The following is a 25,523-nucleotide window of genomic DNA, read 5'->3' as shown; positions in this document are numbered from 1 at the left end:
TATTCTAATCTTTTGAAAATCAGAGGGAATTCTGAACTCAGCAGTCTGTATACTAGATTCAGGTATTTACTTGTATGTATGTATGTATGTATGTATGTATGTATGTATGTATGTATGTATGTATTGCGAGGCAGTTGGGGTTAAGAGACTTGCCCAGAGTCACACAGCTAGTGTTATGTGTCTTAAGTCTAACAGGCTTTTAATTTTCACTACTTTACTATTTCCACATTTGAGACTTTTCTGCTTATTATCCTTGTGAGAAAGTGAGAATCTGTGAATATTGTGTGACTCTTTTATGCATGAAATCTTGTAAGGCAGTGTTGTCAGACTCAAATAGAAACAGAAGCCATGAAACTACATTAGAAGCCCCAGGTCACATATCAACTTAGAAAATTTGCATGTTAATGTTATGTATATTTTATTGTGTTTTTGCTTTGTTAACATTCCCAATTACATTTAATACTGTTTGAGCCCACTTGCAGGTGTTGTGGGTGGGCTGTATGCAGGCCATGAGTTTCATGCCTCTATTATAAGGCTCCTTGGAGAGTATAGAGGGATGATCTTAGAATAGAAGTTCATTGTCCAGTCTGATAAATAAAACATCAACCTACAAAAATTAAAGGAATGATATACAAAATTGTAAGAGAGGAAACACAGCAGTACATGACAAATGGCTAAAACCTATTGTTGAATTCAAAAAAGGGAAAGATCATTCTATGAGAAGAGTGGAGAGCTGCTTTTAAAACCTTTGTTTTTTACAGGAAGGAATATCCGTATTTACACAGCGTCTTGAAGTTTTTAAGGTATTTGATACTCTGTCTCACATAAGTTTCATAGTAACCCTGGGAGATTGATAGCAAAATATTGTTAGTACAAAATATTTGTAGGTGAGGGAAAGGGACCTCACAGAGGTAATGTAACTTGCCTATGGGCCACCCATTAGCTTTCTCTGAGATGGTACAGTACCTAGCATTATATTCGTTTTCAAATATACATCTCTCTTCCTCCCCTATCCAGTGAAATGAAAAATGTCAACCAGCATAGCAAACATTTCTGGTGCAGTGTTTCAAACTCATGTTCGTTCACCTCTACAATTAAGGAGGACAGTATATTTTGTCAGCTTCTCTCCTGAACCAAGCTGTTAATTATAATTACACAACATTGTTTTATCTTAATATTAACTATTAATTATCTTTATATTAACTATATCATTGTAAGCATTTTATATGTGGTTTTCCAGGTTCTACTTACATCTGAGTTAATAGAAATCTTTTCATGCTCCTCCTAATTTTTCATACTAGTAATTTTTTAGCATAACAATTCTATTATTCATGTACCAAAATTTGTTTAGCTATTCTCCAAATGGTAGGCAGTCAACTTTTTCTCCCTAAGTACTTTGCGACTACAGTGAGATATTTTGTTCTATCTTTGACCTCTTTATGGTATATGACTTTTCACTGGATTCACTAGATCAAAGATATAGACATTTTTGTCACTTTTTAACGCTAATAGGCCTAGAGAGTTTCTGAGGACATTTTAGGTAAGGGAATTGATTGGCTCCAGTGCAGCATTAAGAACACAGGCAATTTGGGAAGACAATGTAGCTGGGTAGGTTTGTTGGTGTGGATGTTTTATGCTGTGGAATGGGAGTAGATAAGACTTGCCTTTGGGCAGATTTGGGAAAAATTGGATTTCCAAGCTGTTGAAGTTTGTCATTCTTCTTCTGCATTATCACACAAACCTTAACCCTTCTTTTGACTAGCCTAACCTCTAATTCACCTAGAAGGGGCAGCCCTTCCCACCACCTGGGCACACAAGCCATCCTAATTAAAGTAATAACATACCCTGAGGGTTAAACTGGAGATACAGAATGTGCATGTCAGGTCAAATCACTGGCAGCACCTTGACCACTACCTCCTTGCAAACCCCAGTGGAGACATATAACCCGACTGAACCATTAGCCCAGAAATAGTAGCCTCTACCTCTATCCCCAACACTGCCAAACCAGCTTTCAGCCCAGTGTCCCACAGCTATACTTTAGGGAATCGTGTGTGTGTGTGTGTGTGTGGCTACACAGTGGGGTTAAGTGATTTGCCCAGCGTCACAGCTAGTAAGTATCAAGTGTCTGAGGCTGGATTTGAACTCAGGTCCTCCTGACTCCAGGACCAGTCCCTTATCCTCTGTGCTGCCTAGCTACCCCAGGAAATAATTCATTATGGATATGTGGCCCGACATTCCTTTCTACCAACAGTTAGAAGTATTGAAGAGTTCTGACCCCAAAAATCCTTGTCACTGTCAAACGTTTCAACATCAGTAATTGAAATTTAAAACTGGGAGAGGAAGGATTTATGGAGAACAGAAGAATTTACGAACAAACATGAGACAGAACATTATGAAATGCAAAATGGATAATTTTGACTACATTAAATTGAAAAGTTTGTGCACAAACAAAGCCAATGCAACCAAGATTAGGAGGGAAGCAGAAAACTGGGAAAGAATTTTTAAAACCATTGTTCTGATAAGGGCTTCATTTCTAAAATACATAGAGAACTGAGTCAAATTTATAAGAATACAAGTCATTCCCCAATTAATAAATGGTCAGAGGATATGAATAGGCAGTTTTCAGATGAAGAAATTAAAGCCACCTATAGTCACATGAAAAAATGCTCTAAATCACTATTGATTAGAGAAATGCAAATCAAAACAACTCATAAAAATGGGGAAAGTTCCCACATGTACGAAAATATTTATAGCAGTTATTTTTGTGGTGACCAAGAGTTGGAAATTGAAGGGATGCCCATTAATTGGGGAATGGCTGAACAATTCGTGGTGTATGAATGTAATGGAATACTATTGTGCTATAAGAAATAATGAGCAGGCAGACTTCAGAAAAACCTGGAAAGACTTGTATGGACTGAAACTGAGTGAAGTGAGCAGAACCAGGAGAACGCTATACACAGTAACAGCCACATTGTGTGATAACTAACTCTGATAGACTTAGCCCTTCTCAGCAATGCAGCGAGCTAAGACATCTCCAAAAGTCTCGTGAGGGAAAATGCTATCCATATCCAAAGAAAGAACTATGGAGTTTGAATGCATATTGAAGCATACTATTTGCTATTTTTTTTCCCTTCTGTTTTGTTTTGTCTCCTCTTTCTTGTGGGTTCCTCCTAATGGTTCTAATTCTTCCTTACAGCATGACTAATGTGAAAATATTTAATAGCAATATATACGTAAAGTCTATGTCAGATTGTGCGCTGTCTTGGGGATGGAGGGGGAGAAATAAAAAAAATAATTGAGGTTTAGTGGAAAAATATTAAAGAGGACTATTGCCATCTGCTTTGCTGTTCCACTCTGAGGACCTTCACATTTCCATATGACTTGGAACACTGATAGAGACTGTATATTAGAATGTGAGCCCATATATTAGAATGTGAGCTCCTTGAGAATAGGGACTTTGTCTTGTTTTTCAGTTTGTATTGCTGGTGTTTCACACATGGCAAAAGATTATTTGCTCTTTCATTTATTCATTTTTTGTGTATATTACATATCTAACCTATAAAATGGCTCATTTGTCTAGAGCATACTGTCTCTCCACCATGCCACTTTGAACAATCCTTAGCACAGATCAAATTCCACTTGTCAAACCTATGGCAAACCCTTCTTGATTACTGGGGCCTCCCCCCCCAACCTCTATTTATATTCTCTTCTTCTTTAAATCATTTTGTATTATTTGTATTTGCTTTTAAATTTACTCATGTACATGTCGTATCCCTCCTGCCCTGGGCGTCTTAAGAATATAAGCTCTTTGAAGACAGAAAGTATTTGTTTTTGTATTTGCCTCTTCATTGCCTAATGTATTGCCTTGTAAATTGCATTGTACATTGTAGGGGCTTATTAAATAATTGTTGAATTAAACTGAATTGTCATATGGGCATTGGTGAGTCACTTTTGAACAAGAGGAGATGTGTGGTCAGAGACCTGTTTGAAAAAGATAAGTGTCTGATGCTTTTTTACAGTATGTTTTGGAGGATGGCAGAATCAAGTCAGGCCATTTCAGTGTTTTCCACAATCTCCGTTACATGTGCCTGAATTATTATTACACTTTTAAAATTTAGGTAAATCATTCACATCTGAATCCTAGTTATCTTCACGTGTATTGTATCATTTTGTGTGACTTCAATTTTTTTTTAATTCTAAATTTAAATACTAAATAAAAGGGCATTTTCATATGTATAGTAGAACAGAGAAGGAACATTCTATATTTAAAGTACATATCTCCATTATGTATAGCTTGCTTTTATTTTTCAGTATATAAATTCAGCCTATAGTTTTCAAAGCTGTTCAGGTGATGTATACTCTCTGGCCTGCCTGCTTTTTCTCTCTGCCTGCTTTTTTTTTAAAAAAATGCTTCAGTGAACCTTTTTATTTTTTATTTACCCTTTTCTTTTTATTTCTTACCTCTTTTTTTTCTTTCAGTCTTTTTTCTGCCTATTTACCATCACCATCCCACCCACACCCATTTGGAGAAAAAAAAAGAAAATCAATCTCCACATTGCATTGACTGTATCTGAAAATGTGTGCCTCTCTGTTAAGCTGTCAGTAGCATACTTGTTGCATCATCAGTACTCTAGAATAGAATACAAAGTTAGAGATTGTTCTCTTGGTTCAGCACATTTCTCTCCGCATCATTTAGTACAAATCTTCATCCATTTTGTCCTTTCTTGTGATGCAGATAACATTTTTATTGCTCGCACATGCTCACACACACATAGATACCCCATAATATAATATATTTAACCATTCCCTGGGAGATACACATTTTCTTAGTTTCTAATTGTGTTAAAGTTTTTAGGAATGCTAAGATGTAAAAAAATGAGTAATCTACCTTTCTCCAGAGACAAGGTTTTTATTTTATTTATTTTAATTGTCATCGCTTCAGTAATTAATATATTGTCTATATTTCAACTTTATGATATTTGCATGGTTGTTACAGTATTTTTTTCTAGTGTGCTAAGATATCTTGAAAAAATAGATAAGAATTATTAATTTTCACAATCTGTAAAATGAAATTGTAAGTTTTTTTTAGTTTCTGTGAATCTTCATTGATTTTAAACTTCAAAATATTAAAACTCCATTGTTATGAAAATTGTGATCTAGTACCATTAACTATCATAATTATTGTTTATTAAACCCTGAAATACTTGCATGCTTCACTTAAATACTCTGGTTTGTTATAGGAGAGGTACTTTCTAGGGAATGATATATTGAAAGTTTCTAAATTGAATTATATTTTTTCATGAATTTGAAAAACTTGCTAGTTGGGTCAAGTTGGCTGGCTAAAGAGAGGCAGTTCTCACATACATGCCAGTCCCCAAAAACTGACATTCCTAACAGATCCGATAATGATTAAGAAATCCATTGGAAAAGTACAGTAAATTACTTCTTCCACTTCAGAACCTCACAAAAAAAGCAAGCACTGGCAATTTTTTGAATAGGGGCCACCAGCACAGGTGAAAACCTGTAGCCTCCCAGTGTGACCAGCAATTAATTACATGTTCCTTTCAGGGGGTTCTGCCTGGAGGCATCAAGCATGAAGGCATCCCCAGAGAAAGCCCCAGGGTGGTCAGAAATTTCCAAGATTGCTGGAAACCCACAATAAGGTCCTTGGAAGCCACCGTAAACAACAGCAATTAGTACAAGTGTGTTGCTCAGACCAAGACATATACCTAGGCTCCCAAGTCCCTAGCACTGTCTTCAGGTTTCATAGAGACCCACCCCATGTAATGGTTTCTACTCTTAATCTCAAAGATCCATTGGGGAGGGAGGAGGACTAACCCCAGGATTTTAGCTAGTTTAACACAGGAACTAGAGTGACTCAGTCCAAGAAAATCACAACCAACCACTGATTCTTCCTCTTCTCATGTCGCTAAAACACAGTAAGAGACAGAACCTGACCCTGGCACAAAGCTTTGAATCACGAACTAAAGCTGTAGAGAGAAATAAATAAAACAAAGCATAATCTAAACAGTTTGAAAACTTATTATAAATTTAGGTATCATCACATCCAGCCAAGAAGGAGGGGCTCATGCCCCCTGCCCACTTTTAGAATTATTTTCTATTTGTATGCATTTTGTTCCCACCCCACCTAAAGCATAAGGACTGTCTAGTTTTTGTCCTTTGTTCCCCTAGACTGAACACTGGCACTTAATAAATAATAAATATTTATTGAAGAAAACATTCACATGGTGCAAATGAAGCCTCATTTTGAATAAATGTGCAGGCCTTTGAATGCTTTGAATATTTATTCCTAAACTATATTTTCCAAGTTATTTTTCTCCATTCTCTCCTATGCCTACTTCACATCACCAAAAGCAGTGTATATGTTTAACTAGGTTTAAAGGATCTTGTCATCCTCTTTGTGAGAAGTCTCAGCTTTTTTTCCGTTCTTTAGAGTACATTATTTGTGCATGTTAAAATTTATTTCTAGTTTATCTAATATCATTATTCATTCTGATAATCCTATTAGGCGGAATTACTAAATGTCCCATGTGTTCCATTAAGATTGATCTCACACATTGCTCAATTGTGTTGCCTTTAGCATAGACCTCTTTTCTTTCTTTCTTTCTTTCTTTCTTTCTTTCTTTCTTTTTCTTTCTTTCTTTCTTTCTTTCTTTTTTTGTATGCTCGGTCTAGTCAACCTGTTTTCATCTTTTTTTCTTTTAATGCCATTTCTTCTCCCTGATTCAACACATACATGTGAGATTTGGGTTTATTAATTGCTGCTCTGTCATTTATAGAGAAAACAGAGCAGTTTAAAAATACTTGCTGAACTTTCCCATTTTTATTTTGTTTTGTGGTTCTACCAGTGTCATAGTTTACACTGTATAAAGAACTCTTACTGAGTTGAAAGATGGAGTTGTTTTGATTTTGGCATTAGTCAACTCCAAAATAAGCATATATAGTATTGTGATTATTGGTCCTTGCATATATTCAGTGAATAAATAGTTAGTTCTTTGTAACTATATATAATTATCTACAACCAGTTTTTACTCTGGACTTCCTACCACCCAAATCTCATTAATTGGTAAAGGAATATGTAACCCATAATTTTTTTGTAGAAAACTTGATTGCTTTCTCTTAAAGTGTTTTTAAACTGCATTTGTTGTACAGTTTAAACTGTACATTTACATCATCATCTTTACCACTAATCACTGTGTGCTTAGCAAGACAAATTTTAATATAGACCTAAATATTGTGAAAAAGAGGCAATGAGATGATGTAGTAGATAGAGTTCCAGGGTTGGAGTCAGATAGAGTTCTTCCTGAGTTCAAATCTGGCCTCAGACACTTACTAGCTGAGTGACCCTGGGCAAGTCACTTAACCTTGTTTGCCTCAGTTTCCTCATCTGTAAAATGAGCTAGAGAAGGAATTGGCAAATCACTCCAATATCTTTGCCAAGAAAACCCCAAAAGGTGTCACGAAGATTGAACACGACTGGAAAATGACTGAACAGCAACAAAATTATGGGAAAATGTTTTCTGTAGAGTTCCTTTACACTAGTCACTAGTATAATGTATTCCATGGTTCATTTCAGTGGCTATTAAAGGTATGGGAGGAATCTGTTTTATGGCAGTGTTTATGAACATTACATTGTTTTAGAATAAAATTTGCGTTTCCTGGAAGTCATTTAATCATGGCCAAAAGAAATTAATTTAAGATGAAAAATGATTTCTTTCGTTTTCTTGTTTTATGGGTGCTGAATTCACGTGTACCTTACTCTTAGACAGTATATTAGATTAACATAAGATATTTTTTTCCATTTAAGTGCAAGTTTTTGGAAACAAACTATGTAAAAGTAAGTTGTAACTATCTCTATTATTGATAATGTTCATTCTTTGATAGAAAATATTGTCCTCAAAGCATTCTCATCCTTTCTCCTTTAAGCATGAATCTCAATGGATATTTTAGGTGAGCTGTTGGGCATTCTTTTTTATATCTACTTGTGCATCCTGATTCTACCAATAACAGTTCTGAAATTGCTTCCTTAAGCAGAAAATCATTTTCTTATGCTAAAACTTATAGGGAAATCCCTTGCATTTGATTTCAGCCTTTTGTATTCATTCAGTGGTCTTATAAGTTTCTGTATGAGGAATTAGGTTTCCAAAGCAAAGGTATAATTTAAAATGTCTTCTTAATCTGTGTTTTATATTGTGTATGAGAAATAGGAGAAGCTGTAAGAATATATAGGATAAAACAGTCCAGGCTTTTACTAAGCATTGTAAAATCTGTCTTTGAGACCTTATTGATGTTTGCTTAAAGTCACCTGCTATCTTACAAATGAGTGGCCTTTATTGTCAGTGTGATACAGGTAGTGTCTCTTCCGAGATTACTTTGGTAACTCTGATGCAACATCAACGAAGTGCCTACAGGAATGCCCAGAGCTGGGATTGAGTGCATCAAGATTCATTGTTTCATCAGCTGTCAATTCTAATGAAGAGAGAGGACAGGTCAAATAAAATAAAGTATTAAAGCTTATATGACTATGATTTTTAAAATAAAACACATGTACTTTGTCAGATTTCTCAAAAGTGTTGTTCTGTTTCAAGCTTTGAGAGAACTATGACAGTGTAGTGTAAATTGAGATGCACATCATCAAATAATACTTACAGATCGTGGACACTATTGAAAAAGACAGCTTCTTAGGGCTAAAAGTAATTATTTTGTATAATAAATGCTGCCATCTTCTGGGAAATAAAAGTATCATGTTTCAGAGAAAGATAATTTTGAAGGGTGATAGCATACAAAAGGGGTAAGAGGATGCAAAATAAAAATTTCACATTTCAGTATCTTGAGATACTTACAGCCTTAAATTCACATTAACGTTGTTAAAAAATATACTTAACTGCAATTTCTAAACCATTAACTTCTTCCAGTATTTAGTATCTCTAATAATATTTGGTAAGATTCTGTACAGACTAAAAGATTTACACCTGTTGCTTAGAGAACTTATTGTTGCTTTAAAAAAAAACTTTTTAAGAATCTCATAACCATAGTCTTTCACTTTTCAGTATATGCTTAATGAAATCTAATATTTTATTAGCAGTAAGAAACTGTAGATAGAGTTTCATGTTCAAGTTGCTGCTAGCAGGCCAATATTGCTGGATTGGAGGGAGAGTATATTGTGAAAAGACTAGGAGGGACCAAGTTCTAAAGAGTCTTGTCTCAAATGAGACATGGGGGTGTATTTATCCTGTAGGTAATAGAGATTCCCTGGAGCTTCTTGAACAGTGGAGGTGAAATGGTCAGACTTACGCTTTAGAAATGCCACTTTGCCAGCTAAGTAGTATTTTGATATAGAGATTTGCGGTATGGAGACCAATTTGAATGCTATTGGACATGATAGTCCAGGCAAGAGGTGATAAGACCTTGAATTTGAGTTTTGGCTGTGTAAAGTAGAGAGAAGGGGACATAAATGAGAGACATTTTTGAAGGTAGGAACAACAGAATTTTGCAGTGGATTTGTAAGAGTGAGATTGAGGAGTCAAGGATTACACCAAGATTGCAGTCCTGAGTGGGAAGATGGTGGTAGCAATAATAGGGAAGTTCAGAAGTGGGGAGTATTGAGGGTTGTTATGAGGTAATGAGTTCAGTGAAAGATAGATTTTTACTATACATATTTTATTTTATTCATATGTTTTATATATATATATATATTTGTGTTAGTTTGAGGTATTAGTGAGACATCTAATTCTAGATATCTTAGAGGCAGATATGTGACTATAACTCGAGACTGTAACTGTCTGAATGAAAATCATCTGAATGGAAATTGTAATTTTCCTTCTTGGAGCCAGTAAGATCAAGTGAGATAATTTAGAGAGAAAGGAAGGTCCAGAGATAGAGCTTTGGAGGACACCTATGATTGGTAGATATGAACTAAATGAAGAACCAGTGAAAGCGTATCAGAGAAATAAGAGAATGGAAGAAAATAGTGCTACTAAAACCCACAGAGGAAAGAATATCTAGAAGGTGTGATCAGCAGAATCAGATGATCCAGAGAGAGCCAGGACAATCAAATTAGAGAAAATGCCTTTAGATGTAGCAATTAAAAGATTAGTACTATTTTTGGAGAGAGTTTCAACTGAATGGACAGCATGTGAAGCCAGATTTCAGAGGGCTAGAAGAGAGTGAGAATAAATGAGGGCACTGAGTATAGATGACTTTCAGTGGGGCAGCTAGGTGGTGCAGTGGATAAGAGTCCTGGAGTCAGGAAGACCTCTTGCTTCAGACACTTATTAGCCAGGGGACCCTCAACAAGTCACTTAATCCCTGTTAGCTCAGGTTCCTCAACTGTAGAATGAGGGTAATAGTAGCACCTACTTTCCAGGTTGCTGTGAGGATCAAATGAGATGGTAATTGTAAAGTGCTTAGCATAGCACCTGGCACATAATAAGTGCTACATAAATATTAGCTGTTATTATGTCAAGAAGAGGATTCATGAAGGGGATGATAGATACAGGATGATAGCTAACAGCAGTGATAGGATTTAATTATGTTTGTTTTGTTTTGTTTTTAAGAATGAGGAGATGAGTGCATATTGGCAGCACAGAAGGTGCCAAAAGAAAGGAAGAGAGAGAAAGAAGATGATAGTGGGGGCAATCTGCTTGATAAGACGGTGATAGATTTAATATTACATGTAGAGGGATTGGCTTGGATAAGAGGAACCCAACTCTGCATCTGAATGAAGGAGGAGATAGTAGGAAAGACAGTTGAATAAGATGAGATGAAGAAAATCATAGTAGGAAGCTTTCAGTAAATAGTCTCAATTTTTAAAAATTTAAGTATGAAGTGAAATCTTTAGTTAAGAAGATGGTGGGGAAGGGGACCTGTGACAAGAAACCGTAAAAGGAAGTTTGAAATACCCTTTTAGCATTAGCTGATCGAGGGGAGAAATTTAATATTTGACTTTTGAAACCATGAGGATCCACTAGAGATTAGATAAAAGTAAATTTGTAGTGAACCCATTCAGCACAATTTCATGATTTAGTCTTAGTTCATTTAGCAACACATCAGTAGAAGATAGTTGGTCACACGTCATCCAGGGCTGGGGTTTGGCATGGCTTGTTTAACAAATAGGACAAAGGATGGAGGATGCGGTCAAGTTAAAGTGATTCACCAAGGTCTTGAAATTGGAAAGAGTTGAGAGTATAGCAAGTACAGAAGTTATGACTTAGGAAAGAAGTAAAAGATAGAAGGAATGGAAGCGGCTATGTGAGGACAAAGAACAGAGTTAGACATCATAAGACACAGGAAGGATTGTGATCATAGAACAAAGAAGTGAAGTTGATACCAGGATAAAAGATATGAGCATATATATGAGAAACTGAAGTGGAACAGGGCAGTTATGGGAATTTAGTGGTGATTAATAAATTTAGAAGTTTTTTAAAAATTTAGAATTTTTGTAGTGGTTTCATTATAATGAAGTATAAAGCTTCATGGCAATGAACAACATCATGTTACACTCAACTTATTAAAGCATTTTTAAAAACTAGTGGGGGGGGTTGTTGTCCTGCTGTTTCTACAACATGGGTCTTTAAAATAATACAGTTAGTTATTGAGACTAATGCCATGTTTACTTAAGGCATGACCGTATCAAGTTAAGTGAAAGGTGTACTTTTTATATAATAACGATTCTGTAAGGTATTGTTCCATGAATTCTTGAGAATAGGCAGTGGAGTACTGTTGTAGGAAAAAAGACCCAGCTGATCTTTTGAAGTTCAGGATTTTTAAAATAATAAATAAAACATCCTAATAGATAAATAGGAAACTAGCCTAGATATCACTAACCCTATAGGACATTTGTTAGAATTAGTTGGTAAAACACACTCAACATTATGTTTATGACATAGGCTAAAAGAAGGGACAAAAAGTGAGAAAAGACTATCATTTAAAAGTGGTAGATAGTTTTAATATGACATCCACTGGATTTCATTTCTGGTAGTTTTCATGCAAAAGAAAGTTCTAGTGTTTATATTCCCTCTTGTTCTCCTAGATCCCTTACCTGAATTAAGAACAAATAATATTTTTAAACATGTTTTTATATTATATTGCTTTACAAGATACTCTACACATACTGAGTCCTCTGTGTTAGGGAATACATAGGTTATACTTCCGGTATTTCTACTTGGTGCCTTACTGCATCTCCTCTTTAAGGAAAAGTAGAGAACAGCCTTCACAACAGATGAGGGAGGAAACATTTATCTTGACTTTACTTACTTCTTGTAAGTAAGTGACTTGTTCAGTTAGGTCCCTTTACCATCTGCTGCCCAGAATTAAGCATTATGGCACATAGTTTTAAGTTTAGGCTTGAAATTTTAGAGGTTCAAAAAGCATAATCTTTCATTATGCAATTAGGAATTCTCCTGAGCTTTCATGTCATTAATAATTATTAAAGAATTATAAATAAAATTTGGAAGCAGAAAGGACTTGAGTTCAAATCCTGCCTCTAGTACTTAACTAGCTTTGTGACCCTGGGCAATTCATTTAGCCTTTGTTTGCTTCAGTTTCCTCATCTGCAAAAAAATGGAGATAATAATAGCACTTCCCTCCCTGGATTGTTGTGAGGTCACATGAAATTTTATATACATACATACATACATACATACATACATACATACATACATACATATATATAAAATGTTTTGCAAAGCCCAAGTGCTAAAAAAAAAAAAAGAATGCTATGTATTATTATTAAGTATTATTAAATAAATATCCCACTATGGCAAAATGAGCATGTTAGGAAAATGAAGATTATTGACATAGTCTGTGACCTAAGAACAATCTGGTTAGGGATAGGGGGAGCGTAAAACAAAACTAAGTATACCTTGTGGTACAAAAAAGGTTAAAAACAGCAACACAAAGTTTTGTGACCTTGGCCAAGTCACATCACCTCTTGCCACTTGTGCTCATCTGTAAAGTGAGTAGTTTGAAGTCCATAATCAAAAGTCCCTACCGGCTCTAAATCTATGTATGAGCCCGTGACTTGCTACTGAGGAGATCAGGGAATAATAACCAAAGAGGGCATTGACATGTGTTTTGAGCGCTTCATGTAGTCTAATTTGTTGGCCTATAGTAGGGTATGAATAGGTTGAAAGTCTGTAGAGGTAAGTTGGAGTGAGGATGCAAAGGATTTAGAATTCCTGGTTTTATTTGGTAGATAGTATGGATTCTTCAAATGTTTTACAGAGAATCAGAGCTCTTTTTTAAGAAAAATTATTCTGGTGGTGCTGTGGGAAATAGAGTAGAAAGGAGAGAGGTTTGAACTGGAACATCTATTAGAAAAGCTATTTCAGTAGTTCACAGAAGAGGTAATGAACTAAGGTGGTGGCAGGGCAGATGCAAGAGGGATGCAGCAATAAGAAAGGCAAGGATGATGATGCAATTAACAAATGATTGGGGGAGGGGAGGAGTATTTCCATGAAAACCAGAAATTTAGTATTTCTTTTTATTTAGGTTAAACTTGAAGCTTTTGATAAGCAAATTGAATTGAAACCCTATAAATATATGTGAATTGTGATTGCTGCTCTTTATAGGCATTCAACTGGGCTTTTTTACTATGAAGACAAAAAATGCTTATTGCAATGTTTTAATATCATTCTATAGTTGAAATTGATCATTCTTTTCTGAATCACTTGATAATATTTGCCTTTTTATGTAATGAGTAAAATGATGCCAAAGAAAATAATACTGTGAGTTTAATGTTGTCATTTATCTCGTCAAAGTAAATCTTTAAAAAGGACATTAAGAAATTGAACATTGCTGTAGTGTAGAATCTGCTTCCCATGTGTTAGTGCCCTTTTGCTCTAAGCACCTGGTGCCCAGTAGCACAAAAAAATTTGCAAGTGTACCTGTTTTAACAATCAATGTTAATCTATCAAGAGCATATTAGTACAAATTATTCTAATGAACTAAATGTATTTTGAAATAATAAATGGTGTTCTATTTTTCACCCATGTAGGCAGAAGGAGAAGACAGCCTTAAGAAGATGCAGTTGATGGAACTTGCAATTCTGAATGGCACCTACAGAGATGCCAACATTAAATCACGTAAGAATTAGACTAGCCCAATATAATAGCTATTTCTGCTTGTTTTTGTCAACAAACCTTTCTCCTTTTAGCAGGAGTACATATGAACAGTGGTAGATCTATTGAAACAATTGTGCATTTGGTACAGAGTCAACACTACCTTTTTAAATCCTTTTGCAAATTAAGAACCTTCTATTTATGTTATCATGCCAACATGTCTTGAGTTATGGTATTTTAGAATATATTTTTGTTGCTTTCCTTGTAAGTTCAAGCTCTAGACTTGAATTCCTACTTCATAAATAAGTAACAATTTGACATTAATTTATAACTCCAAATAGACATACATTCTTACATATATGTGCGCGCACACACACACACACACACACATATATAAAATGTATTTTCAACATTATAATGAAGTTTATCTGAAAGAAAGTGTATATTAAATTCTTTCCTGTCATCTTGCTTGCATGTTTTCTGTCTTCTTCTTCTTCTTCTTCTTCTCTTCTTCTTCTTCTTCTTCTTCTTCTTCTTCTTCTTCTTCTTCTTCTTCTTCTTCTTCTTCTTCTTTTTGGCTATTGATTTCACATGAGAGCTCACAGGAATTAGTGGTTGTCATACTTTTTCATTCACGTTTTCCTTTTTATGTATTTGAGCATGCTATAAGGATGTTAAATTTTCATTTGAAAATGATCATTGAGTTTCATAGTGATGGTGTATAGGCTAAGTACATGCACAAATAGGAGTTTTATAGTTTCATATGAAAGCAAAAGGAGAACTGGGGGGAAAATCTATCAAATGAGTAAAATGTAGTTAACCACTGTTTTAAAGTAATTCTGGTTTGCAACAAAATTCACTTGAATTTTCTTCTGAAAGGGTTAGAATAATATTAATAGAAGTACAATAAAGGCCTTTTAGATTACTTCTCTTAAGAAGTAATCAACTAATGCAGCTGCTAGAAATAATATCATATCTGTCTACTGAGAGCTTGGCTTAACTTCAACCTGAAGAAAGCCAGTCTTTCTCCAAGTTGAATCCTAGGCTGGTATTTACAAATACTTACACATAACTATATTTCTGTAAACTCTTAATTATAGGATATTTTTCATACTCTAAATATGTAATAGTGTTTCCTTTTGCCCTCCTGCATGCATTTTAGTCTCATGCAGTCTTTAAAAGCATAGGTAAATTAAATATGTGAACTAAAAGAAGCTTTTGTGCTCTGTAACCTGTTAGTCTAGCTTACCTTTTTGATGGCTTTTTTATTTTTGCATGTTTATTCTTAATCTCACTGGGAAAGGGTAAGCTATTTGTGCATTTGATTGGTGTGCTTTGGCACTTCGTGTGATCAGCGCATGTACTAATGATTTCCTTTTATTTTTCTTCCTTCCTGCTTTTTTCCTTTCTTTTCCCCATTCCCCCTCATTCTTTCCATATTTTGTACTGCTGTCTCTATACTTCCTTCTAAATTTCTTTGCTTACTGTAGCAGCCCTTGCCTTTTCTCTTGCAGCAACAGCCCAGGCTCCAAGGATTATTACTGGGCCTGCGCCTGTTCTCCCACCAGCTGCCCTGCGTACTCCTACGCCAGCTGGCCCTACCATAATGCCTTTGATCAGACAAATACAGACCGCTGTCATGCCAAACGGAACTCCTCATCCAACTGCTGCAATAGTTCCTCCAGGACCTGAGGCTGGTTTAATTTACACACCCTACGAGTACCCTTACACACTGGCACCAGCTACATCAATCCTTGAGTATCCTATTGAACCTAGTGGTGTATTAGGTAAGTTTATCTCCTGAATTGATTGGCTTAGCTCTTGATCACTTTACCAGAAGTCTGTGATCCATTTTTTCCCAGCATGTAACTTTGAAAGTACTATAAGAGGTCAAATAAAGAATTCATTAAAAGATTCCATTACAGAAGAACATTGACTTAAGTTTTTAGCTCTGTTCTATTTAAGTTCTACTTTTTGGATAACTATAGTACAGTTTTTCAAAATTGCTGTCTATATATTTTATTTAAACTGATCACATCACATGCATTTTGAACAAACTAATTTTAGAATTGCTGGGCTTTTTTTTCCCCCTAAAATTTAAGTTGCATTATGTATCATTTCCTTTGGAAATATTTTATATAGTTCTGTAAACCATTCATAAAAACATTTTACTATATCTTACATTTATTTTTTAATATTTTAAAGAATGATCTGATAATTATCAGATATTCCATTCTTCAAAAATATTTATAGATCTCTGTCTTTTGTATGAAGTCCTTGCTAACACTGAAAAGTAAATGCTACTTTTAATTGCTGTGGTACCATATAGAATTGAGTAAAAGCTATGTCATTGATCCCTGAATGACATTTCTAAGTGAAAATAAAAATTGTAATTTACACTTGGTTAAAAACTACAAGACGTGAACAAAAAGTGGTGTGCTCAGAGACATTACTGATGCCTTTTTTTTATAGAGTGGATTGAAATGCCAGTCATGCCTGATATTTCAGCCCATTGACTTGCTGGATGAAGGACTAGAATACAGCAGCCGTTATAACACGACCAGTCAATGTGGAACAAACTCTTTGAATGCAACCCTTTTGTTTTACCAAACAGAATCTGAATAATTTTTCCTGGTTTTTTTTTTTCCTTTCTTGAAATTGTATATGACCATGGTGCTGCATGCATGCTGTTGATTTATAGGAATTTGAACTTTAAAGGTTTTTTTTTTTCAGCATTAGTATTGATTACAAATTCTGAAAGTCTCTAATGATCACTGGACACTCAGATTCAAAGTCATTAGCTTGTTAAGACAAATTTATTGCTAAATATGTGAAGACAAGATGCTCTGTTATCTGTGTGTACGTGCGCAAATGTGCCTTTTGTTTAAAAATTTTTTTTTATCGTACGTGTGTTTTCAATTCATTACTAAAACATTGTATAAAATAACTCACTGGTCAGAGTCACACCACAGAGCTGTTCATAAGAGGCTTATTTTCTATTGCACATTTCTTGAAGCATTTTCAAAATAACCTTTAACATTTAACCCTTTTAAAGTTTTACCTTTTTATTAATATCTTGCCCTGTAATCCCATGCATGCTCTTTTTCTACCCAGAACTCCTCTCTGCTGGCACCCACAGCATCTGTTAATTTAAAAAAAAAAAACTTTGCTCACGTGGGCTTTCCTGCAGGAGTGTAGCTCTTAGCCACCCACTATTGTTCTAGCAGTTAAGAAAGATAGGCATGATTAGTTCACGTAGAATCTACTTTTATGTGACTAGGTCATCTAAAGTAAAGAAATTATAACAAAACATTTTACTGCTTAGAAATAGCAAAGGACAGTGTGGCAAATAGTGTTTCTGAATTTAGAGCAAATTGAGCAGTGTTCTCTTGGAATATTATTTTGGGAGGGGGGAGATAGGAGTTTAGGTTGGTTTTTTGTTTGTTTTGGTTGTTGTTTTCACTGTAAACAAAACTTAAACAAATAGCTCACTTTGGAAAAAGATTTTCTCACCTGATTGGCATACATCCAGTAAATAAGAGTAAGGATTCAATAAGAATTAAATGAAATATTAAATGAAAACTTAAATATAGGTTATTTTGAAATTACTTGTTTTTGTTCATACTTTGCCATCTAAGCAGTAAAACACATTGGAGGGAATCAGTAAACTTTTAAACATTGCTGAGTCTTTAACCCATATGCACACAGATAACATGCATGTATGTCAATTTTCATGTTAAAATACTTTAAAATAAAATAAGTGGTGCCCTTCAAAACAGATGCAGACATGTGTGATGGTGGTAGTGAGGAGATTGGTAGTAGCATCGCATCAAATCTTCATTGATGACTAATTTTTAATTCCCTTCCTTTTATCTTTAGGTATGGCTTTCCCAACGAAAGGCTAAGAAATTCAAGAACGGTCTTAACTGAACCCTCATCTGATCTGAATTTAACAAATGCTTAGTTTCAGCAGCCTTGGAGGAAAAAAAAAAAGCTTAGCCTAGCAGTCAGTGACTTACTTGCACTTTTTGCACATAGATATAAAATAAAATTATGCTAATTAATTTGGTTTAGTCTGTACTATGAAAAAGTAGCTGTAATTTATAAAGGAGTGTATAGTAGTAAACTGACTGCTAAGTGTTCTATACTATTTGCTTTACTAATCACCTAATTCATTGCAGTTCATACTTATTGACTCAAAGTTTAAAATCACAGTCTGTAGGCTTTAAGAATTGCTTTTAAACTTTTCTAAGTGGTAGAAACTGGAAGTGGTCTTAAGGTTAGCAAATAATTGTCAGTATTAAATATGGCATTATTTAATTAGTCCTGCGCCAAGAAAGGCACTTCAGTGAATATGTGACTAGTAAAGCTTAAATGTGCTTGGGTCTAATAGATTTCATGGAATACTGTAATTTGGAAATCATAAATGAATGGATAAAACAGGTTAAGGCCAGAATGTTTGAAATGAATGCAATATTAGTATACACAAATATATTCTACATATTATAATTAAGTTTTAAAACTACTGTGCCTTAACTTCTTTCTTTCTTTCTTTCTTTCTTTCTTTCTTTCTTTCTTTCTTTCTTTCTTTCTTTCTTTCTTTCTTTCTTTCTTTCTTCTTTCTTTCTTTCTTTCTTTCTTTCTTTCTTTCTTTCCTACAAACGAATTTTTGTAGTAAATGAACATCCATTTTGATAAACCTGCTGTTATGTTTGTTTTGGGGTTGTGTGTTTTTGTTTTTGTTCTTTTTGTTTGTTTGTTTCTTGGGTTGGTTTTTTTTGTGTGTGTGGTGTTTTTTGTTTTATTACTATTTTTTTTTAATGAATGTCTTCTAACTTTGTCTTGGTAATTGCAATTTAACTAGGTGCGGTGGCTACTAAAGTTCGAAGGCACGATATGCGTGTCCATCCTTACCAAAGGATTGTGACCGCAGACCGAGGTTAGTTTAGTTATGCAGTTCTTGTGTATAAGAAATGCGTTGGGTATACATGAAATTTGTAACACCATGCCAGAGGAGTGTTATGGTGGGGGTTTTTTTTTCCTGTGCACTTCTGCTTTCCCCACAAATCTAAAAACATTTGTAATTTTAAAGACATTTTTTTACTGTTTTGGCTTCTCCCATCTTTAAACATACTGAATCATATAGGATTATCTAATGTGAAATGGTTTATAATATCTAGCAATATATAAAGGAATCATCCTTAGTTGGAGCTGTTAAAATTTTGATACTGACTTTTACACACACACACGCACACACACGAGAATTTTTTTGTTTAATCATTTAATTGACTCAAGTGTCTGTGTGGTGGTGCAAAATAAAATGGATGGATGGGTGCTTTAATGAGCAGGAAGTAAAGGACCTTATTCCTCCCAAGTACTTCTGAAGAAAACTGAAGATTAATTTTATTTCCTTTTGTGATAAAACTATTTGAGCCACTGCATAAACGTGAGGAAGTGCTTGTTGAGTACCTAACTGAAGTCAGCAAAGTAAGGACTGTGAAGATTACTATAGAAGGTAGTTGGATTTATATGAATCAGTAAAAGCAGTTTTCTTTTACTTTTTCATTCTCTTGCTAAAATGGATCCTTTGACACCTATCATTTGCTGCTAAAATACATTGTCTGAAGGTAAAATAACTTTTGAAGTTCTGCAGTGAAAATAGATCCAGTTATTTGGGATATCCCTGTTGACTAAACTTTGGAGAATAAGTCTTCATTTTTCTCCTTTTCACCATTATAATTTGCCACCTATAGGTACCCTTGGACCCTTGCATGAATTGTAAAGTTTATATTGAGAAGTGTTGTTTTCGGTTTATTGACATTGGATTATTTTCTAAGGCTTTCTCACTACAAAATAAGATTCCCAAACGAGATAGGAAAATCATTTTCTTCAGGCTTCTCAGATGGGGCACATTTGCTGCCTGACAATTCAGTTGGTCACTTATAAGTCTTTCTTATCAGTGGCAAACAGGGACAGGGCCTACACTCCAATTTTGTCATCTGTGAACTTATGAAGACCTACCTGCCTTACATGGTCACCATCCATTCTGTAATGTATTCCACTAAATTTGGACAGAGCCATTGTCCATACCAGAATAGTATGATTTTCCAAAGATAAATGGTAATGATATTTATTTAGCCTCTTATACTTAAACAGGCCTTGTATACAAGTTACACATAATCGTGTCATAAGAGAAATGCAGCAAGATCTCGGTAGTGAATTGACCATCCATGAAGATAACTACAGGTCATTTTCCTATGAAGTGTGTAATAATTTAAAAAAACCATGCACACATGTCTGCTTACATCAAAACAAGGCTTTGTGTGGAAAAACAAAGTGTGACCTTTATTTTTCTCGTCAAGGAAAATAGATAGTTTGACTCTTTTGGAGCTTTATTCTTATTGTTAGGAAACATTTCATGTAGAATATGAAATATTTTTTAAAATAGCTTTTCAACTGTAAGAACACTATTTCCATGTATGCCTCAAATTTTATTTCTTACACTTGTATTTTGAAACAGTGCTGGCATACATGCTATTCCTGAACCTTGAGGTGGTTAATGAGCAGATTAAAGGAAAATTACAGTGTTATTTGGGAATTGTCAACACATTCCATGTATAGCTGTTTTGTAATTATGTATGTGTTGATTAGTTTTGTTACTGATTTAATTCAAAATGCAATGTCAGCAAACCGAAATACTAATTTTTAATAGCAATACTTGTACACCACTGTCATGTCACCCACTACAAACCTGTCAGTCATTGGGTCTAAGGAGTATAGCTAAAATAACTCAAATTATTTTATGATACTACTGGATTGTTTGGGTTTATTGTTTGTTCTTTTGTTTTTAATCCAATGTATAGATTTAGAGGTAGAATAAGCATTACATATAATGCAAAGAAACTCAGCCCTTGGACATGTCAAACTGTGTTATCCTTATAAGCATGCCTTTTGGAATTGGTGAAGGTTTGACTAGTACAATTTTACTAAGAATAAGACCCAACTATAAATAAAACAAAACTGGATTTGATTCCTGTAACAGGCCGACTGACTTTTAATTGTAATGAATTGTAAATGGTGTTGCACACTTGATAAACCTGTGTGTACTGTAGAAGGCCAGGGACTTGGCAGAGGATGTATCCCAGGTGTACTGGTGTCATTAATTGGTAGCTTGTTTTGGTTATATACTTCACAAAAAGTAATGCCAAGAACTTTCTGATGTTTTTGCAGAAATTTTCATTCACTTAATTTATATAAAATGTAATACCATTTAATCAAAATTATAATCTGTATCAAGCAATGCTTTAAGATTCTGTATTTCTAGAATCTCTGTAAAGTGGTAAAATTGTGCCACATTAAATATTTATTTTTTCTTTGTTCTTGGAACAGCCGTTTTTAATTTAAACAAAATCCCAAGTAATAGAATTTTGAAGAATTTCAGGGAAGATGCGGTCACATTGAAGTTAGCATAATGATTTTAATGTTTATAAATTGTATCCTCAATGGTAGACCATAGAAACCATTTTAATTATATGAAGGTAAATCAGCCCATTATTTAGGTCATTTAAATTCTTATCTGTGAACATTATACCTACTGGATTTCATTTTATAAAATGGCACAGATCTGACTTTGCACTGAATATATTTCTCACTTTCATCTCCTCTGCCTTAGTCATAATGGCAACAGTACAAAATACTCTATCAAACCTCAGAATTTGTTAGATTTTAATTAAGCTGTTGAATAAGTCTTAAAATAAAATCATACTACTGTTAAAGTGGACCAAGTTGAAGCAGAATGTGATAGAGGATGATTAAGGAAGGAAGAGCTCAAGGACATTGGGAATGATAACTTTTCCACTTGAGAATTTTTTATGTTTTACTGTAATTTTTTGTTTTGTTATTTTGCAAAAGAAAATAGTATTTACAGGTGGCTTCTTTTAAAATATAAAAGTATAAAGCAGGAATGTATATGAAATGTCAGATTCTATTGTATTTGCAGAGTATTAGCTTTGAAATTGAATAAAGAGAGCTGTTTGTAGTTTTAAAATGCCATATTAGTATCAATTAGAAATTTCCTCTATTTTTTGATGTATCTAGAGCTTTTTAAGTATAGAATTTTAAATGGCAGGACTTTACAGTGTTTACATGCAAGTGCATTTTATAAGTGTTCTATATGTGTAAAATAGTATTTTCAACTGGAAAGAACTGGCTTGAGCACAAGGCTTGGCCTTTTCCTGGTTCCCATGATGATGCCTACACTGCTAGACTACAGTTTAGTACTGCTTTGTATCATGAGGCCAAGGATTTCCATGTTGTTTGTAAATAGAATAATTGAAAAGCAATAAAAATTTTATTGAACAAAAGAAACCTTGTTTGGCCCAGAGTTTATGTTTAAAATGTTTATAGAAGTTTTAAAATTCTTTAAACTCATTTCTTTTAACCACCAGTTATTAATAATCACATCCATCATTAATAGTTGCTTTAATGCTTGCACCTGGGAAAGTACTAATGCTTAATAGCAGTCAGACACTGATAACTGCACTGACTGTTTCAAAATTCTTTTACCAAGTTCTGAAACCTATTCATTGTTTTTGTTTTTCAATTTCCTTCATTGACTGCTACTAACCATTAGTTGTTAGTTGTATTTTATTTCTATTTTCTCCTGTTAACCAGTTTTGTGGGAGTGGGCTCTCCTTCATATGTTCAAATCATGATATAAGATGGTCATGATTTTATTGCATTCAGTAGATGGTGTCAATCAGTTTGTCAGAATTAAACATGCTTGTTTTTTTTTAATTAGTTGTGATTAGTTTTTCATGTTGTCATTAAGCCGTCACTAGCTGAAACTAATCTCTTCTCTATCTTTTCTTTCTTTTTTTTGTTTTGTTTTTTGTTTCTAACCACCCAGCCGCCACCGGCAACTAACCTATGACCTTCTGACCTCTGAACTCTTCACCCAATGATGACCTGACCATGCCTGCCTGCTGATCAGTTAACTGGTAATCGCCTTTGCTTGCCTGTCATCAGTGCAGCGAGCTGAGGCACTTGTCCGTTCGTCTTACCATCTAACCAAACAAAAGACAAAGAAATTGTTGTCCTCCAACTCCGCTTTTTCCCCCCCCGTTTGGGTGAAAGTGGTTCTAGAACCTGCACTGAATAGTAGTAAAGCAATAAGGTCCAATCCATCCCTCAGCACTGATCATCCTTTAGCGTTCCGCCCTAAACGAACGGTAAGAAGGCCTCTCAAGAAATGGAGACAAATGGCCCTTAACTACCGATGACAGAGGCAGTTACTGTGAGAGACTTCTAGGAATCCTTTTCTTCTCATAGGGAAGTCAAAGCGCTCTCTCTCTCTCTCTCTCTCTCTCTCTCTCTCTCTCTCCTCTCTTCTCTCTCTCTCTCTCCTCCCTCTCTCTCCCCCCCCCCCCCCGAATGTACTGTGCGATGATGCATCATGCATGAACCTTTGGTCAGGGATGTCATTGGTGAAGTGATTTCAAAAAGTATTCAAAATTTGACATGCTGTTTAGTCACTACAGTGCCCTCAAAGGGCAGAAGTTGCAGCTTTTTTTTATATTGCCTGCCAAATTTGATGTAGTAAAAGAAAGTGTGCCATGAAAGAAAAATTAACAAGGAATTTTGAAAACTAATGCAGAGAACAAAACTGCAACACTATTTTTTAAAAAAGAAAAAAAAATCTGAGTTAAAATTACCGAGCCTGTATTTTACACCTCCTTAAAAGATTATATGAGAACAAGGTACATGCATTATGTGTCACATTACTGGGCAAACTGTTCAAATATTTTTTTTAAACCTCCCTGTATAGAAAAATCATTAAGGATGTAAAAGCCATGCTTGCCTATTTGCTGTATACATGTAATGAAATTGTAGATAAAAGTGTAGTGCATTGAAACAAATGAACAAAAAAAAGTAGATACTTTTACTATACAAGGGTGCTGGTGCAGAAAAAAATATATATATTTTTGGAAATGTAGCATTTTATACTTTCAAGTGTTATAAAAAAAAAGAAAAAAAGAACAAAGAAACCCTTTATTTCATTAAATGATTTTTTCTGGTGGTTGTCAAGAAACAAAAGACCAAAAGAGCCTTTTTGTCTTTCTTTTTTATTTTTTAAGTATTGGAATAAGTCTAAAGAAAAGAAAGTGCCTTATTTTCCTTCATGGTCATTTAGTCAAGTGTCTCGTAAAATCAGCTCCTCCCTCTGATAGAAGTGAATGCATGCCGCTCCGCCCAGTGTGTGAGGGGGGGAGGGAGGGGCAGGGAAGACACATGAGTTGATGGTTTGAATTAGAAGATATTTGCTATGTTACCTTGATGCAATTTGCCAAATCTGATACTGTGAAAAAAAAATTTGATAACTTTTCTATCTTATGCCAGACTGCTTATTCATTTTTAAAACATTTTCATTCTTTTAAAATCATAAGTACTTTTGTTTCATGCACTTGCTCAACTCAAACTCAAAGGATCTGAGACAAAAACTGTGTTATTCTTTCTCACTATCAGATAAAAAAAGTAAATAGAGAGCTGTTTTGTTTTAAGGGGGTGACTTATATTCTTGATTGAAATAGTAGTGACCTATAAAAGACTTCACTCATTTCACAAAATAAAAGTTTGTGAATTTTACCAATTTTTAGTCTAAAAGTTACTTAAAACATATATAAAATTTTATGGAACTTCTACGACTGCCGTGTCAGATAATTTCTAAGATGCAACTTTTTCATTAGTTCTAACTTCCTTTGCTTTTGACTTTTAAGAGAATGTTAGAAATTAGCATATGAAGGCTCAACTATGTATCCGTTTAAGCTTCCTAATTCGTGGGAAGTTCAAACAGTTGGCCTTGTGTAATAGTTGAAGCAATTTGTGCACAAAGCTGATTTCTAAATACTTGCATGATTATTCAATTTGTTTTTTTTTTAACAACTCAGTACCAGACATGGCAAATTTATCAAGTGACATTGTGTTCCCCAACTTATCAACTCATTCCCTCTTACATACCTTCACAGCTTTGAAGTCAAAGGTCAGCAGTAAAGCTCAGTAAGCACCTGCATGGTGACCTCATCTATCACCTTGTCTCACTTGGAAATGATTTTCAGTTTATTTACTATGCAATAGACATTCATCCCTTCATATTCAGCTAGTTTTTGTTTAATGTGCCACCGCTTTGTCTTCCTGTTACATATGCAATATTTTGATTTCCTTACAATATATGCTGTGCCATTTTGATTTTTATTTTGGTTGGTTGAATAAAACTTGCGACACTCAAAACATTTGAGGAGAGATTTGCTAAAATGATACCAGTATTTGTTCCAGCTTCATCTCAACTATGATAAACCTGGACATTTTAGATGTTTATCAAAGGTCTTTTATTGGGAAGAAAGTAAATGTATGAAATACATGTGTGACATTTGTGAGTAATGTTTG

At 34.5% G+C, this 25,523-nt stretch overlaps 1 protein-coding gene across 3 annotated transcripts in view; it reads left to right on the top strand.

Annotated features, from left to right (window-relative positions):
• QKI (QKI, KH domain containing RNA binding) overlaps positions 1-23,227 on the top strand; it is a 190,092-nt gene extending 166,865 nt beyond the window's left edge. Inside the window, exons 6-9 of one of the 3 annotated variants that reach the window (XM_020986764.2) lie at positions 14,018-14,105; positions 15,572-15,868; positions 18,946-19,020; positions 22,990-23,227. In XM_020986764.2, coding sequence (XP_020842423.1) covers positions 14,018-14,105; positions 15,572-15,868; positions 18,946-19,020; positions 22,990-23,006 — 477 coding nt within the window. In that variant the 3' untranslated portion in view covers positions 23,007-23,227. Of the gene's footprint in view, positions 1-14,017; positions 14,106-15,571; positions 15,869-16,553; positions 17,231-17,960; positions 22,449-22,989 lie in introns of those variants that run through there. The other 2 variants (XM_020986766.2, XM_020986765.2) reach the window with 2 other exon arrangements.
• The last annotated feature ends 2,296 nt before the right edge of the window (positions 23,228-25,523 follow it).

The sequence above is a fragment of the Phascolarctos cinereus genome, unplaced genomic scaffold (genome assembly GCF_003287225.1).
Source record: "Phascolarctos cinereus isolate Bilbo 61053 unplaced genomic scaffold, phaCin_HiC Scaffold_5;HRSCAF=322, whole genome shotgun sequence".
Lineage (NCBI taxonomy): Eukaryota > Metazoa > Chordata > Mammalia > Diprotodontia > Phascolarctidae > Phascolarctos > Phascolarctos cinereus.
Note: the sequence above shows the minus strand (reverse complement) of the source record. Positions and strands in the feature narration are given on the sequence as shown.